The sequence below is a fragment of the Myxocyprinus asiaticus genome, chromosome 8 (assembly GCF_019703515.2).
Source record: "Myxocyprinus asiaticus isolate MX2 ecotype Aquarium Trade chromosome 8, UBuf_Myxa_2, whole genome shotgun sequence".
NCBI classification, from domain to species: domain Eukaryota; kingdom Metazoa; phylum Chordata; class Actinopteri; order Cypriniformes; family Catostomidae; genus Myxocyprinus; species Myxocyprinus asiaticus.
The window spans coordinates 47,141,474-47,157,183 of record NC_059351.1 but is presented as its reverse complement, the minus strand read 5'-3'; the positions used below and the strand labels follow the sequence as shown (position 1 = coordinate 47,157,183).

At 37.0% G+C, this 15,710-nt stretch overlaps 1 protein-coding gene across 1 annotated transcript; it reads left to right on the top strand.

The window, feature by feature from the left end:
* The first annotated feature begins 5,881 nt into the window (after positions 1 to 5,881).
* Positions 5,882 to 7,860, top strand: LOC127445321 (C-X-C motif chemokine 11-like). Its single transcript, XM_051705321.1, has 4 exons — positions 5,882 to 6,170; positions 6,343 to 6,469; positions 6,798 to 6,911; positions 7,221 to 7,860. Exons 1-4 carry the CDS (start codon positions 6,104 to 6,106, stop codon positions 7,270 to 7,272), a joined length of 360 nt encoding a protein of 119 aa, XP_051561281.1. The 5' UTR covers positions 5,882 to 6,103; the 3' UTR covers positions 7,273 to 7,860.
* The last annotated feature ends 7,850 nt before the right edge of the window (positions 7,861 to 15,710 follow it).

Genomic DNA, 15,710 nt, shown 5'->3' with positions numbered 1-15,710 from the left:
AAAAATAGCATATCTAATTTAAAATGAAAAGAAAAACAGCTCATGTAATATTTTTTTGGACAAGATTGAATGAATAAATGAATGAATGTTACATTTATATAGTGCTTTTCTGACACTACACACAAAGCACTTTCCATAGTAAACAGGGGATTCTCCTCAACCTCCACCAGTGTGCAGCATCCACCTGGATGATGTGACAGCAGCCATAGTGCACCAGTACACTCACCACACACCAGCTATTGGTGGAGAGGAGAGAGTAGAGTTATAGAGCCAGTTAATGGATGGGTATTATTAGGAGGCCATGATTGAGAAGGGCCAATGGGGGGAATTTAGCCAGGACACCAGGGTTACACCCCTACTCTTTTACAAGAAGTGCTCTAGGATTTTTAATGACCACAGAGAGTCGGGACCTCGGTTTAATGTCTCATCTGAAGGACGGTGCCTTTTTACAGTATAGTGTCGCCATCAATATACTGGGGCATCAGGACCCACACAGACTGCATGGTGAGCACCCCCTGCTGGCCTCCCTAATACCTCTTCCAGCAGCAACCTTAGTTTTCCACATGAGGTCTCCCATCCAGGTACTGACCACACTCAAACCTGCTTAGCTTCAGTGGCAACTGGTCTTGAGCTACAGGGTGATATGGCCCTTTCGCTGGTAATTTTTTAAATATTTTTTTTAAAATTTATTATTAGTTTTAGGCCTTATTATGCACCCTATTCATAGAAAGTGCATTTTAATGTTGACAGCTAATCTGTTTTGCTTTGCTGAATTCTTTGCTTCAGTTGTAAGGGGATTTTTGGGGCACAAAAGGGTTGTGGGGAAGACCTGCATAAATGACATGGCTGATGGATGGGCCACCTACCCAGTTTCTGATCCACTGGATGTGGCGATGGCATCCAAGTTCTGGGAATCATCAGTTTATGGATTTACTAGCTATTTGATCAATTATTTCTTAGAGACTTTGCATAACTGGGAGACTGCTGAAATTGAGTTATGTGTCTGCACCAGTTCATGGAGTACCAATTGCTGGGATTGAATGATCAGTACAACCTTACAGCTACCAGCCAAGATCATCAGTTACTATACCACACAACCCACACCACCACATCCCATGTGAAACAGTTTTATAGCCTGCTATTTATAATATAGCCAGAGGTTAAAATGGAAAATGTCTGCAGACTGAAAACAATTTGATCTCTATAAATGAGAAGCAGCACTTATGTGAAGCAAACAGATTTGATTCGGTTCGGTCTACATTACTTAAGTTTAGTTTGGTCTACTTTAGTTTAATTCCAGATTTAAACAGGTAGGCCTATACATTTGAGTGAAATATAACCAACAAATAAATACAAAACAAAACGTTCAAAATAAGATTAAAAGTGAGAAATAGTAGAGTAGAACGTAGGACTGTACAGGATATTTGTAGTACAAAATGACTTTCAGTAGTGCAGCAGTGCATTAATGCGATAGTTCACTGCAGTTAATCCTTTTTCCTAGAATTGAAAGTAGGTGCCACACATAGGTTTTCAGTACTGAACCAAATACATTTTTGAGTATTTAATCCAAAAGAAAAAACAGCACATGCACAACAACATCCAAAGCATAAGACTGTAGTAAATGGGGAATTACTATCTTTATGCTACGCTTGAAGAATACATGATTACTGATATAAAAACATCAGTAGATTTATATATCAGCAAAAAAAGAGGATTAGTTACATTTTAAGGTAAATATCAAAACATTTTCCTGAACACAAAGTATAAATAGTATATATACAGGATTATATATAGAAACAGGATTATATTGGAATGCCCAAACTTCCTCTGCATTCCTCTGCCTGTTGTTCACAATTATCTGGGACACAAATTTTAAACAATAGGTCACAACAACTAACATATCAGTTATCACATTATTTTCCTAAGCCACAAAGACTAGCTGAACTCCCTATAGTCTAAACTGTAGTTAGCAAAAATATTTCTGGATTTTCAGCTGTTTAAAGTGTAAGAATCAATGAGCTATAGTTTTATGAGACGAGAAAGGAGTTAAAGGAATAGTTCACCCAAAAATGTAAATTCTCTCATCATTTACTCACCTTCATGCCATCCCAGATGTGTATGACTTTCTTTCTTTGGCAGAACAAACAAAGATTTTGAGAAAAAAATAAATCTCAGCTCTGTAAGTTTATTCAATGTAAGTGAATGGTGGCCAGAACACTGAAGCTCCAACAAGCACATAAATGCAGTCCAGTGGTTGAATCCATGCTTTCTGAAGAAATCCACTCGGTTTTGGGTGAGAACAGATAAAAACACAACTCATAATTTTTCACTATACATCTTGACATCAGCAGTCTCCTTGACATTTATGATTTTAAGCTTGATTACTCTTCCTAGCGCCATCTAGCACTTTGCGTATGCGTCAAGCACTAGGAAGTGTAATTGAACTTGAAACCATGATCGTGCAGAGAAACTGCAAAGGCAAAATGTATAGTGATAAAGTTATATTTTGTTCTGTTGTCATGCATGAACCCACTGGAGTCGTATGGATTACTTTTATGCTGCCTTTATGTGCTTTTTTGAGCTTCAAATTTAGTCACCATTTACTTGCATTGTACGGACCTACAGAGCTGAGATATTCTTCTAAAAATCTTAATTTGTGGTCTGCAGGAGAATGAAAGTTCTATACATCTGGGATGGCATGAGTATGAGTAAATGATGAGAGAATTTACATTTTTGGGTGAACTATCCCTTAAAATGTGAAACATTTAATTCAGAACTTAAGTACTTAGCAAACAAGAGGAGACTGATTCTTTTCATTTAAATGTTAATAGAGGAACGGACACTATATCACCTCAAAATAAGCCATAAGTGTTCATTGCCAGATAGCATGATTATCAGGTATCTGTCACAACTTGTCAAAAAACAGTCATCCATTGTTTCAGTGGTTGTGCATGTTCCAACATGGAAATGCGTCATGAACCCAGCTTTAAGTTTTTTCTCCTCTGCTTCAGTCTTGAGTCATCTGTTTTGCCACTTACTTAATATATGAGATCCATTATACAGTAATTTCAAATCAGATGCTTACAACACGCTCCAAAAAAGTTGGGACAATCGAGAGTTTACCACTGTGAAACATCAACATTTCTTCTAATAACACTTATTAAGCATTTAGGCACTGAAGACTCAAGTTTGTTAAGTTTAAAAAGTGGATGCATCCATTATGTAGGTCTTTAGCTGGACAATTGTACGGGGTCTTCGTTGCCATATTGTGCGCTTCATAAATTCTCAACTGGAGTTGGTCAGGACTGCAGACAGGCCAATCTAGCAGGTTTGAAGTTGTCCTGCTGAAAATTCCAGGACATCCCTGGAAAAGACGGTGCCCTCACAGATGTGCGAGTAACCCATGCCATGGGCACTGACGCACCCCTGGCCCATACAGACACTGGCTTTTGGACCTGATGCTAATAACATCTCAGATGGTCCTTTTCCACAGGAGGTCCTTTTAGAACACTGCGACTGTGTTTTTCAAAAACTACTTGAAATGTGGACTCATCAGACCAAAAAACAGAATTCCACTGTTCTACTTTCCATCTACAATGAGACCGAGTTCAGAGAAGTCAGCAGCACTTGTGGACAGTGTTGATGTAGGGCTTCTGCTTTGCATAGTAAAGTCTTAACTTGCATCTGTGGATGCAGTGGTGAGTGGTGTTGACTAACAAAGGTTTACTAAAGTAATCCATTATTTTGGTTGTGGTTCGACTCTGCTCCTCTGCACGGATGAATGTGGTTTGAGGCACCAGTTTGCACATGAATACAGGACATCTTATCAGAGCGAATGGACAAATAAATAATGAAAGAAAGGAAAAGACAGATATCCGAAAACATGTCATCTGAGCAGATAAGTGCCATATCTAATGCTGTTGTTTTGACTTATTGGAAACGTTGATGTTTTGAAATAAATTACATTAAAAAAAAATAGGCAACGTTTGTTAACATTAGACACAATGATTGCTAGTCTGATAAGGTCAAACGTTGTAAAGATTTTATAACTGCAGGATATTCTGGCCAAATAGACCAAGGTAGTAACTAATTTATAGACTGTCATTGTTGCCAACCAGTGGTCAACATCATTTCAAGACTCACATGTCCTTAGAGGACATGTGAGTCTTGAAATGATGTTGTGATTACACAACTATACATAAACCATATCAATAAAATATCTTACCAGTTGAGTAAGAAAAAAGCCATCTCTGGGTCGCTTTTAAATCCTTTCAGTTGTCGCCACCTCTGAAAAGCCAAGCTAATGTTGATTCGGGTTTTATTACGGACACTTTCTCTTTTTGCTTGTAGACTCTGCTCTGCTCGGGGTTTCTTTGTTTTTACAACCGGTGATTCCCCAGAGGTTTGCCATTTTGAATGATGCATGGTCAAAATTTCTCGTTCGTTGTGACAACAAACTTTCAGGTTCACGCTACTCCTACACCATACATGTGCTACAGTAACCGGAGCTTATTTTCTCTGTGTACGGATATGACGTCAACACGGGCGAATGACGTATGTATTCAATTTCCCATGAAATCCGTCCCGACAGCTCTAAAATATAAATTATTATTATAGGTTTATAAAGGTGTATTTGGGTAAAGACATGGTTTGGAAGATGGATTTTTGTTGCACTCTCTCATTAATAATATTTTGTAATAAAAAAAAAAAAAAGTTACACAATGTAGCTTAAAAAAATAAATAAAAAAAATGAAATAAATACATATAAACTAACACAGATGTATACATGAATAAGATAAAGAAGACAAATAATCACAGAAATAAAAAAAATTATATTTTTTATAAGTCATGGGTCAGGAAAGTTCTCAGCATAAAAGAAAGGATATAGGCAACACTTTTTTATTATTATTAATAACTCAAAAAGCATTTATTGCCAAAACTGTGAAGGATGTGGTATGGGACAGTCTGAATACATGGACAATTTCTTGGTATTATTCATCTTCAATGTAGTATTACTGGCCGGAACCGGTGCTCACCATACTCTCAGTCTATAAAATGGGACTCTTATCACGTTTCTAGGTTTACGCGGAAATACATAATCGAATTCTATGATAAGGGTCCGATCGATCATGACATACGGGAAATGTGATGCAGATGTCATAAAACCATCCAAATAAAACACAAATTCTTCCTTTAAGACATTAATAGTTAAAGTTAAAAGACTCAAGTCATTTTTGAAATATTCACAAGTCCTTGTGTCGAGTCTAGTCAAGTCTTAAGTCATTTTAGGTCGAGTCTGAATTCTAAAAATGCGACTTGATACAGAGTCTCTAACTTGAGTCCCCATCTCTGGGTTAGGTTAAAGAATTTCATTAAAACCTCCATATAATATTCACCTTAAAAACCTCATCTGATATGACATCATTTCACTCGCTTTTGGCACCCCCCCGCTGGACATGGGGAAACTGCAGCAAAACGTGAAATAAGGCATGTAATTTGATTTTGTAAAAATATTGCCGTGGTCACTTAATGTTCACAAGATTAGGCTGGTAAATTTTATGGCCTAAGTTGTTTCAGGTATAAGTGTCTTCAAAATGCGTAATTGGTTTTAAACCAATGCTTTAAAGCTTATTCTTACTTAGATTTGACCAGATACAGTACATTTTTAGATTAACAGACAAAACTTGTGTTACAGTGAGCCATTCTATTCAGTATATAATCAATCTTTCTGTCTAATCTCACTTTGCAAATCAACTTGTGTATCTGTAAGTCAGCATTTAATTTCTTTCATGCATTTTTTTGGTCTGTACTTTTGCTCTAATTCTCTCCCTCCCCCATTTTTCCATCTCTCTCTCGCACTTGCTCACTCTCCCTGGTCTGCAGGGCAGAATTTGGAAATTCCAGTGATGAGACCTGCTTGACTGCTGGGAAATGCCGAATGTCTGGGAATCCCTCTCATGGGCTATAAAACAGAGAGTCTTCTCTCACCACTTTCAGACTAAGCTCCACAAACATTTTCACTTTCACAGAAAGCTCAACAAACCGTTGGAGCTGATTATCGCTGGATTTCTAACCAATTTATTTCCCTCGCAATCTGTTTGTTATGGCATTTTTACCCAAAGCTCTCCTTCTGCTGCAGCTTGCAGTAGTTTGTATCCAGTTAAGTGGAGGTAAGCCATCAATGATAGTTCTAAATCTTTTCATCTAAAAGTGTTCTTGGAATCACATTTTAAATGTTGTGTGTGTTTTGTTGTTGTGACATTTTTGCAAAGAAATATGTATTTTAGAATGGTGCACATTAGCAACATCGAATAATCTTTCTACCCTTATTTCCTCTCTCAGTTTTAGCTCAAACGGTACCTGACAGGTGCTGGTGTTTGAATACTTTGAAGAAGCGTGTCCCAAAGGAGGATGTTGAGGAATTCTCAATTTTTCCTCGAAGAGCACGCTGCAACAACATTGAAATCATGTAAGTGTCACTAAATGTGTAACACTGGCAGGTTATACAAATGTTATAGCTATAAATAAGCAATCTTATTTGATGCATTTTCATTATCCGGTCTTACAATGTGTTTATATTAGTTACAGGTACCAATATTATGATATATAAGATGTAATTTATAGGCTAGTTCTATATGTCTTTAAATTACCTTGATTTGACAGCTGCTAAATAAATGCACATGGTATTTCTATTCTCTGTTCTAGGTACATAAATTGAAACTTTGTTGACATGAAATCACTGAATCGAGACTTATTTTAAGAGTCTTATTAATTTGATATGCTTTTTCTGTTTGCAGATTGACACTAAAACCTGTAAATTCAACTGTTACTTCAACAACAACAGAAAAAATCCAACGCTGTTTGAGTCCAGAGACCAGGCAGGGCATTAACCTGCAGCATTGCTGGCAAAGGTACTTCAATTTTTATTATTTTACTTGCTTTATCAGTCAGTAATAACCAACTAATTCTAGACAATATTAGCTAATTATAATACACACAGCTATTGTCACACTTATACAATTTGGAAGCAAATTCTAGAGTAACTAGGCCTAATTATTTTGTAAGGGTACGAGTAAAAAATAAATACAATTCTGTTGCTAATGTGCATCTTTTGATATATTATGCATTAAAATAATATATATTTAAAATATAAATACAAAGTTATTTAATCTGGAAAGGTTTTCTACAAATACTGAATATATGCTCTTTGATTGCAACAGGAAAAACACAAATAGCACCAGGAGCACAGTTAAGATGTCTGAGTGTTTCTAAAGCCATAAAGGACAGAAGAACAGAGGGGGGATTTGGAAACTCTAGAATCACTGTGAGCTGAATTCCATCCTGTCACATGACCTGCCGAGGTCCAGTCAGAATCCTGGGATCAGAGTTTTGGACTCATGCAACTGAAGGGAAATCACGAGACCCTAAAAGCTCCAGGAGCACTGCCAGAAACTTCCAGATGCAGATGTTTTTGGCTAAAGCATTTAATTTCAGTTTCACTTGCTGTGAGACTGAGGCACTGACTGTATTATGATTACAACTGAAAGTTAAGCAGTATTTAAATGACTTTATTGAAGCTATATTAAATTGTTTAACTTATTTTTAAAATGTAAAGTGAAAAAGTTAATATAATGTTTATTTGTTACAGTACTTGCTATTTCTGCCTGATCTGACCCTTAAAAATGACTTTCATTTATATAAATAATTTGTCTAAAAGAAATAAAGGCAAAACATAAGTACAAGAAAGGTATAAGTATCTGAAAAGTGTAAATTATTTAGGTTAACTGACATTTTTACAGCGTAGTTTTGTACTTTTTTGTAATTTTGTAATAAACTTGTAATAAAACCATATGCAAGTTCCCATATTGTCCTCTTGATATGAGAATATGAATATCTTACTAATTTTATTAAAAAAAAAAAAAAAAAAAAAAAAGATATTAGTAACCATAAGACATCAGAGGAGACAGCTCTACTGAAAAAAAAATCACCCATGTCCCGAAGTAACTTTACGCTGCTTGCATGAACTTTTTCATAGATTTTACATGAGCCCCATCTACTGGTCATGTCTAATGCTTTTTGAATGATGAGAAGCAATAATTTAGCAGATGCTACAGTATTCGGAGTGACTTAAAGTTCAAGTCTAGTGCAGTCTACTGCAAGAAATAATTTTAAGGGTCATTCTCTGTTATATATATATATATATAACACCAATTCCCTAATGTAACACAATCTTGGAAATTTTAATTTGGAAAATATGTAACAAATAAGTACTGAATAAAAGTTCAAGATAGGCCATTGACTTTAGCACACAACTGGGCTAATATAACTTTAAAATTTTTCAGCCTGATAGCACAGTGAAATCAGAAAGAGTAGGTCGACTTTTCTTTATCAAAAATCAGCATCTGCTCTCCGAAATTTAAAACACTGCCCCCCGTCAAAGCAGTAAGTGTTGTAGGGGGAATAGGCACTTGTGAGCTCCATTTATGTCCAGGAGAGGTTGCCAAAAGCTAGTTGTGAAAAGAGTTCCTTTCGGCTGTACAGGATGTAATACAGTGAAGAGGAATGCCTATTTTATGGACTCTACCCCCCAACCCCAAACCAAACCTAAGCCTAACCATTAGTGGAGTAAAAATGAAATATTAGTGGGAAAAGTGCAACCTTCAAATCATGCTTGTCACTAATTAAGCGAATGCGATTACTTCCTGGCTTCAACGTGGATACGAACCTGGGTCTCTCAAGCTGCTGATGCAACGCGCTGTCGGTCGAGACATGTGGGAAGGTAAACACACTGAAACTGATGCAAAAATGTCTTGACGGAAATGTTGCATGTCAATGAGTCGGCACCAATCCTAGGGTGCCGGAACATTCGGAAACAGCATGCAGTATTCCTGTGTGATCATGTTGCCATTCTTACCCTGTTTCACAACACAGTGGAATATGTCTTAAAGGGATAGTTCACCCAAAAATATCAAACGGTGGAAACTATTATAACTTAGCTAGCAGGCAAATAGACTAAGGTAGTAACTGGTTTAGAGATTGGCATTGTTACCAGCATGAAGTTATTTTTTTTCCATTGTCCTTCCTCGAAAATGAAATCAAGCACTGCAGTACCACAATCAGTGCTGGTCCTCCCAATAGGCAAACTAAGCAAGTTACTTAGTTGTAAGTAGTTTTACGAACATACTGACGTGGGCCCCCACACAAGTTTTTGCTTAGGGCCCCCAAAAGGCTAGGACTGGCTCTGACTACAATCCATAATAAAATGCCCCATTAGAGTGGCTGACGCTATCTAACGAACTACCGCGCTAAGCAAGTTACCTGGCTAACTATCGGTCCAATAAAATATCTTACCTGTCGAGCAAGAAAAAACCATCTCTAGGTTTTAAATCCTTTAAGATTGCGGAGTAGTCGCCACCTCTGTAAAACCCAAGCCGATGTTGTTTCATGTTTTATTATTACGGGCACTGTCACTGACTCTTCTCGGTTCTCGGTTTCTTTATTTTGAAAATGGGTGAATCCCCAGAGGGTAGCCTTTTTGAATGATCCACGGTTGCTCATGTGTTGTAGCTACAAGCTGTCAGCTTCAAACTACTACCACACCTATCACTGCACATATAAACACGCTGTAGTAGCTCCAGACATTCTATTCTTTATTTACGGACATGAAGTAAACACGCACAGATGACTGACAGAAGTATGCAATTTCCCACCAAATCCGTCCCGACAGCTCTAAAATATAATTCATTATTATAGGCTTACTGTAGTGATTCAGGGTAAGGCAAAAACATGTTTTGGAAGACGGATTGTTGGTGTACTTTCTCATTAATGAAATTTTGTTAATTTCTAATAAAAACAATCATTCATAGTGTAGCTTTAAACGGTTAGTTCTCCTAAAAATTACAATTCTCTCATGATTTTCTTACCTTTAAGCCATCCCAGGAGTGTATGACTTTCTTCAGCAGAGCCGAAGATTTTTTTAAGCAGATTTCAGCTCACTTTGTCCATACAATACATTAGGCTGCTGGCTGTTTGACAGTCCAAAAGCATATTTAGGCAGCATACAAGTAATCCACATGACTCCATCGATAAATTAATGTCTTCTGTAGCAAACCGATAGGTTGGTGTAAGAAACAAATCGATTATTAAAACTAAACTAACCCTTCAATGTAATGTCTCTAGATCAATCAGAATTCAAACTTTTAAAACAAGTTTAAACTTTCAGACAACATTAATGTTTGTCTTGACAAACTTACTGTTGACAAACAGTAACAATTAATAGTTGCAGATCAAGTATCCTACAATGTCTTGTAAAGTCATCTCATACATACCATCTGCCAAAAAGAGTTTCGAGCCATCTGCGAATGAGAGACTGTAAAAGCAAACACTGTAAAGGGCAGCAGTGTCTTGATGTAGACAACATTGTACATGAAAAACATAAACTTGTGTGTTTCTCTGTCTCCTCTCAAGGGAAATCAAAGCTTTCCTCAGGCCTTAACTAAGAGGGAGTGGAGAGAAGAATAGATCCTTAATACATTTCCAAACTGTCAGTGCAGTTGACATTTTGTCTTTCTTATAACTCTCTCTGTCTCTGTCTCTCTCCTTCCATTCAAAGCTCTTCAAAGATGTCGCAACATCAAGATATCTGTGTCTGAATGCAAAATAACGAAAAAAGTGAAAACAAATAGAAACCAATGAGACAATTGCTGACATGCATTAAGTGTATAAAATGACAGTATCAAGTGCATGTGAATACCATAGTCCAGATGATTTGGTCTCAGATACATTTGATGAGAAATGTTTGAGTTTGCATTGAAATATCACATTGAAATCGTATTGCACACTTTGTTATATTTGAAGAATTGAGCAGAATGTGAGACATTGTTGAGATTTCCTTAAAAACTCTAGATGAGACATGTGTTAGATTACTATGGTCTTTTTCTCAGGGCAAAAATCTGAGAAGAGAGAGACTCCAAAAAAGAATTTTCTCTCCATTTAATCTCATTGTCTAGGAGAAACAGTTGTGATGTCATTGACTTTTTCTTGGTTTCCTTTTCTGTCTGTGTAATGAAAGAAATAATGAAAGAACTCCTGCACTGTTAGTCTTCAAGTATTTTCTCAAAGTATAAATTGCTGCAAAGATTCAGCCATATCTCTCAATGAATCAATTCAATTCTTCAAAAGGGCATCTGTTATCCCAGCAATAGACTGTTATTGGTGGGACAAAACAAAATCACTTTAAAAAAAGTAATAGCACTCCCGAACACACCATCGGGGACAGTTTTCATATTTTTTTGTAAGACTAACCCGATTCCTGATATTCAATGATGTTATTTCAAAAATTGCAGTTACTACTTATTTGGCAGATGATTTTATCTAAAACAACTTGCTGTCCTCTGTGAAGGGGCAGTCATACTGGGGTATTCTGGGTTTGTGCCAACAGTGTGTTATGCACAGATTCTTAAACCATCTGTCCCAGGGTTCAGACCTTCAATCTTTTATGATGCCAGTCGATGCTTCATGGAATATTCTGGGTTCAATACAAGTTAGCTTAATCAACTGCATTTGTGGCATTATGTTGAGTGTCACAAAAAAAGTATTCGACTCATCCCTCCTTTCCTTTAAAAGAAAAAGTCGAAAAGTCGAAATTATTTTTTTGCAGTAATCAAGAAAAGGAGGGATGAGTCGAAATACTTTTTTTTTTTTTTTTTGTGACACTCAACATTACGCCACAAATGCAGTGGGGGCAATATGCACAATGGCGGCAATATGCACAAAGAATGTGAATCAACAAAAACAAAAGGAGAATGTGAAAGCGAAATGGAGATTGACTGAGCAGGAGTATTATTTATAGCAAAAATGGCTTAAATATTGATCTGTTTCTCACCCACACCTATCACATGGATTTAACCACCAGAGTTGTCTGGAGTACTTTTATGTTGCCCTTATGTGGATTTTGGAGCTTCAAAATTTTGGCACCTATTCACTTGCATTGTATGAACCTACAGATCTGAAATATTCTTCTAAAAATCTTTGTTTGTGTTCAGCAGATGAAAAAAAGTCATACATACCTGGGATGGCATGAGGGTGAGTAAATGATGAGAACATTTTCATTTTTGGGTGAACTACCCTTACAGTCAACTGTGAAGCGCAACAGGAAAAAGTTCACCTATGCTTATAAACAGCACTCAACACAGCCTTCAACCAATCGTGTAAGGCCATATCATGATTTTAATAGTAATTCAATCAATCATGCAGCCTTAATGGATACAATACCAACGTCTCAGAGGTCAAAATCTGCAGGTTTCAAAGCGTTAAAGTTGGTTTTAACCCTCATAATGTAAGTGCCGCTTTACAGCCGTCACATGCAAAATGCCAGTTTTTCTTCATTAATGTGAAAATTACAAAGAATAAAATATTAAATATGACATGTTCTTAGGAATGCCAATCCTTCTACAATTTTATGGCTATTATTATTTCTGGATTATACATTTGAATTCACAGTGTTAACAGAGTGTGAGATATCCAAAAAACATTCCCCCCAATTGTTCTACAGCTTTTTATTTAATTCAATCAAATAAATGTCATCTTTTCACACTATATCTCTGTGTCTGATTTAGAATGGGCAGGGCTCTAGATCTAATGACCGGCAGATGAAGTTGTCCGTTATTGGTATTCTTCCAGTTTAAATTTGTGCTTCAGTAATCAATGACAACTTTAACTAATCGTAATGGTTCCTCGCCTCCAGGTCGTGATTTATGTAAGATAATGCACAGTCAGCAGGTTGTTAATGCAAAATAATCCCCTCCAGGGTGATACAAGTCCATCTCCCTGTCTGGGTTTATTTTGCGATAACAATCGGGTTACAGTACATTATTTAGCTTATAACATGGCTACTGACCAAAGAAATAAATACAGCACATGGACATAAAATATTGATTTGCATTGAAGTTATGTAATTATGTGACAAGAAAGAAATTGCTGAACAGCTGAAATCCACCTCCGGTTTGTGTCAAAGTTCTGTTGATGTTTATTTTGTAAATCATGAACATCTGACTGCTCATTTAGCATTTTATTACAGACTATTTGCCAAATAAATGCACATGAAACATTGATTTGAGTTTAAATTATTTTAAACACAATGACTGGGGTTGTAACACCCAGATGAGTGGTCTGATACGTGGATGTGTGGTTGTTACTTAGAAATATTAGGCCGCTTGATGGTGCCATTGACCAATCAGAATTGAGTATTCCAGAGAGCCGTGTAAAAAAATGTATTTAACGCACATCTAGTCATGGATTATCCCTTACTTATGAAATTATGGGACATAGAAAATTTCAAGAACTTACATCAAAATTGGTGAATTACTTAATTTAACCACTGTATACAGTATTCATTGCTGATAGTATATTCAGGATTTTCTCAGTTTTTACTGAGGTGAAAATAATTAAACAATTCTTGGCAGACAACAAACAGGAAACCCAGTGGTTGTTGATGTAACCGTCAGAATAAAATAAACTGTGTAAATTGTAAAATGTCCACTTGCATGCAGTATTCATGTGCAGCAGTTCAAAACAGCTTTCATGCCCTCCACAGACTGCAATGGGGATCTGGATGGGTGGGTGGATGGTTGGGGTGTAAATAATGTTGGATTTTAATTAAAGTGGCTGGTGACAAGGGTGACAAAAACTATCACAGAGCAGAAAACCACGCAACATCAATCAAGGGGTTGGATCTCAGAAAATAGTTAACAGTGACACCTCTCCCCGATTTATCTCACATCGAAGGACTTGGGTGTTAGCCATTCTCTTGGTTTAAAGTGAGATCTGATGTCCCATCTTGCCAATTGCACTCTCATGGACACAAAGGGGTCCCTTAGTGAACAGATGCATGCAAGAGGTAGTGAATACAGACAGAGTTGATGAAAAGCTGGTGGTGTTAACCAGTAATCCACAGTCAACAGGGATTAGGGAAACATAGTCATTATTTAAAGGACAGAGGGATTTCTCTCCATTTAAGGGCGTTATTCTCTTGTGTCCTGCAATAATTTAAACAGAGTAGGCTATTAAACTGGAGAAATGAAGTAGTCTATCTCAAACAAATAAAGGCAAATGTCTGCTTTGTATTGCATTACAATACAAGGTGAGGAGCAATTTCTGCCCCACTAGCGTCCTAAATCAAATAATAATTGTTTTCAAACAGGTTCCCTGAACGCTCCCTCTGTCTTTAATTGGTTGTACGGACATATAGTCCCTCCCAAACTCACACCACTGTTTGAGCCAAACTTACTATGTTGGGCTGATTGGATGCTTGAACAAACAGAGCAATATTTTGATAGCTCCACAGGTACACTTTTTGGGAAATCAACCTACGAATGGCTTGCTAAATGTTGTGTCTGCATAAAAGCTGGAACAGGAGAAAGTATTCTAACTTAAAAAATTTAATATTTACATTTACATTTTTGCATTTGGCAGACACTTTTATACAAAGCAACTTACAGTGCATTCAAGGTATACATTGTTTATTTATTAATATAGGACTTCCTGTTCCTGTTGCTGATGGCATGCTGCACGAGTGTTTGTAGCCTGCTTAGCATTGCTTATTCTTATTCTTATACTTTTGTCGTTTTATCCTTTGTCATTTTACCACGTGTTTCGGATTTTTCAGCTTTTCTACTGTTTCATCTGTGTGTATTTTACCTGTTGATGCTGGCACCTAGCTTGAGTCTATGTTTGTAACCTGCTAGCTTTTTTTTAGCATCGCTTATCTATCTGTTTTCAGCCTTCAATCCTTAACATCTGCCATTTTTCAGCGTGCATCGCTGACATTTTCCCCCGCATTATTCTCTTATCGTGATTCAACTGCGTGCATTTTCCACGTGCATCCGCTTTCTATTTTTGTCGCGATTAAACTGTGTGAATTTTACAGCGTTCACCCATTTTTCTCCTCTGTGTTACACGGATTATTGCAACGATCTCAAAGCACCGCTTATCAAGAAAAAGCATTACAACAAACAATTGCATGAGGGATTCACATCGATCTCAATCCCTCACCGCTCAGGAACAACCAACAACAAACGCCAGAAACCAGAAACATTGATCGTGATCTATAACTCTGCAATAAACTGAATGGCATCTATGCTAATATTATTTTATTTGTTTCCCTGTCTCAACCTTGGGACTCCTATCCTGAGGTCACCAGAACCGGCTGGATCCTGCTCCATTCCTGCTTCGTGTTGGACTCCACTGCTACGTGTCGCTGTGTGATGATGACTAATAGCTGCCGGTGCCAGACAAACATCACTTCAGTCTATTACGATGGATTTCAGAGGATGAACTGATGCCAACTCCAACCATAAGACATGGGATACTTCATAAGCCATTACCTGAACCTTGGATTTAGGATAGACCTCACCGAAATTACCGGCCAGGTTGAACTGCGATGCATCTAACTGATCTCTGCCTGCATCACCTCGGTCTAATGATAGACTACAGTCTTGAAATGGAATACATAGACTATCAATTAATTGCCAACAAAACCCTTCAGCAGCCAACTAACAAGGATAATTGCATCCATGTGAACTTCTGCAGTTAATCCAGGATGGACTTCAAAGACATTAGTCATTAATCTTAGTTCATAAAAAACTTTGTTTTAAACACTGACCCTTAACACTTACTTAGTTTAATAATTTTAAACCATGACTTGCACTAAA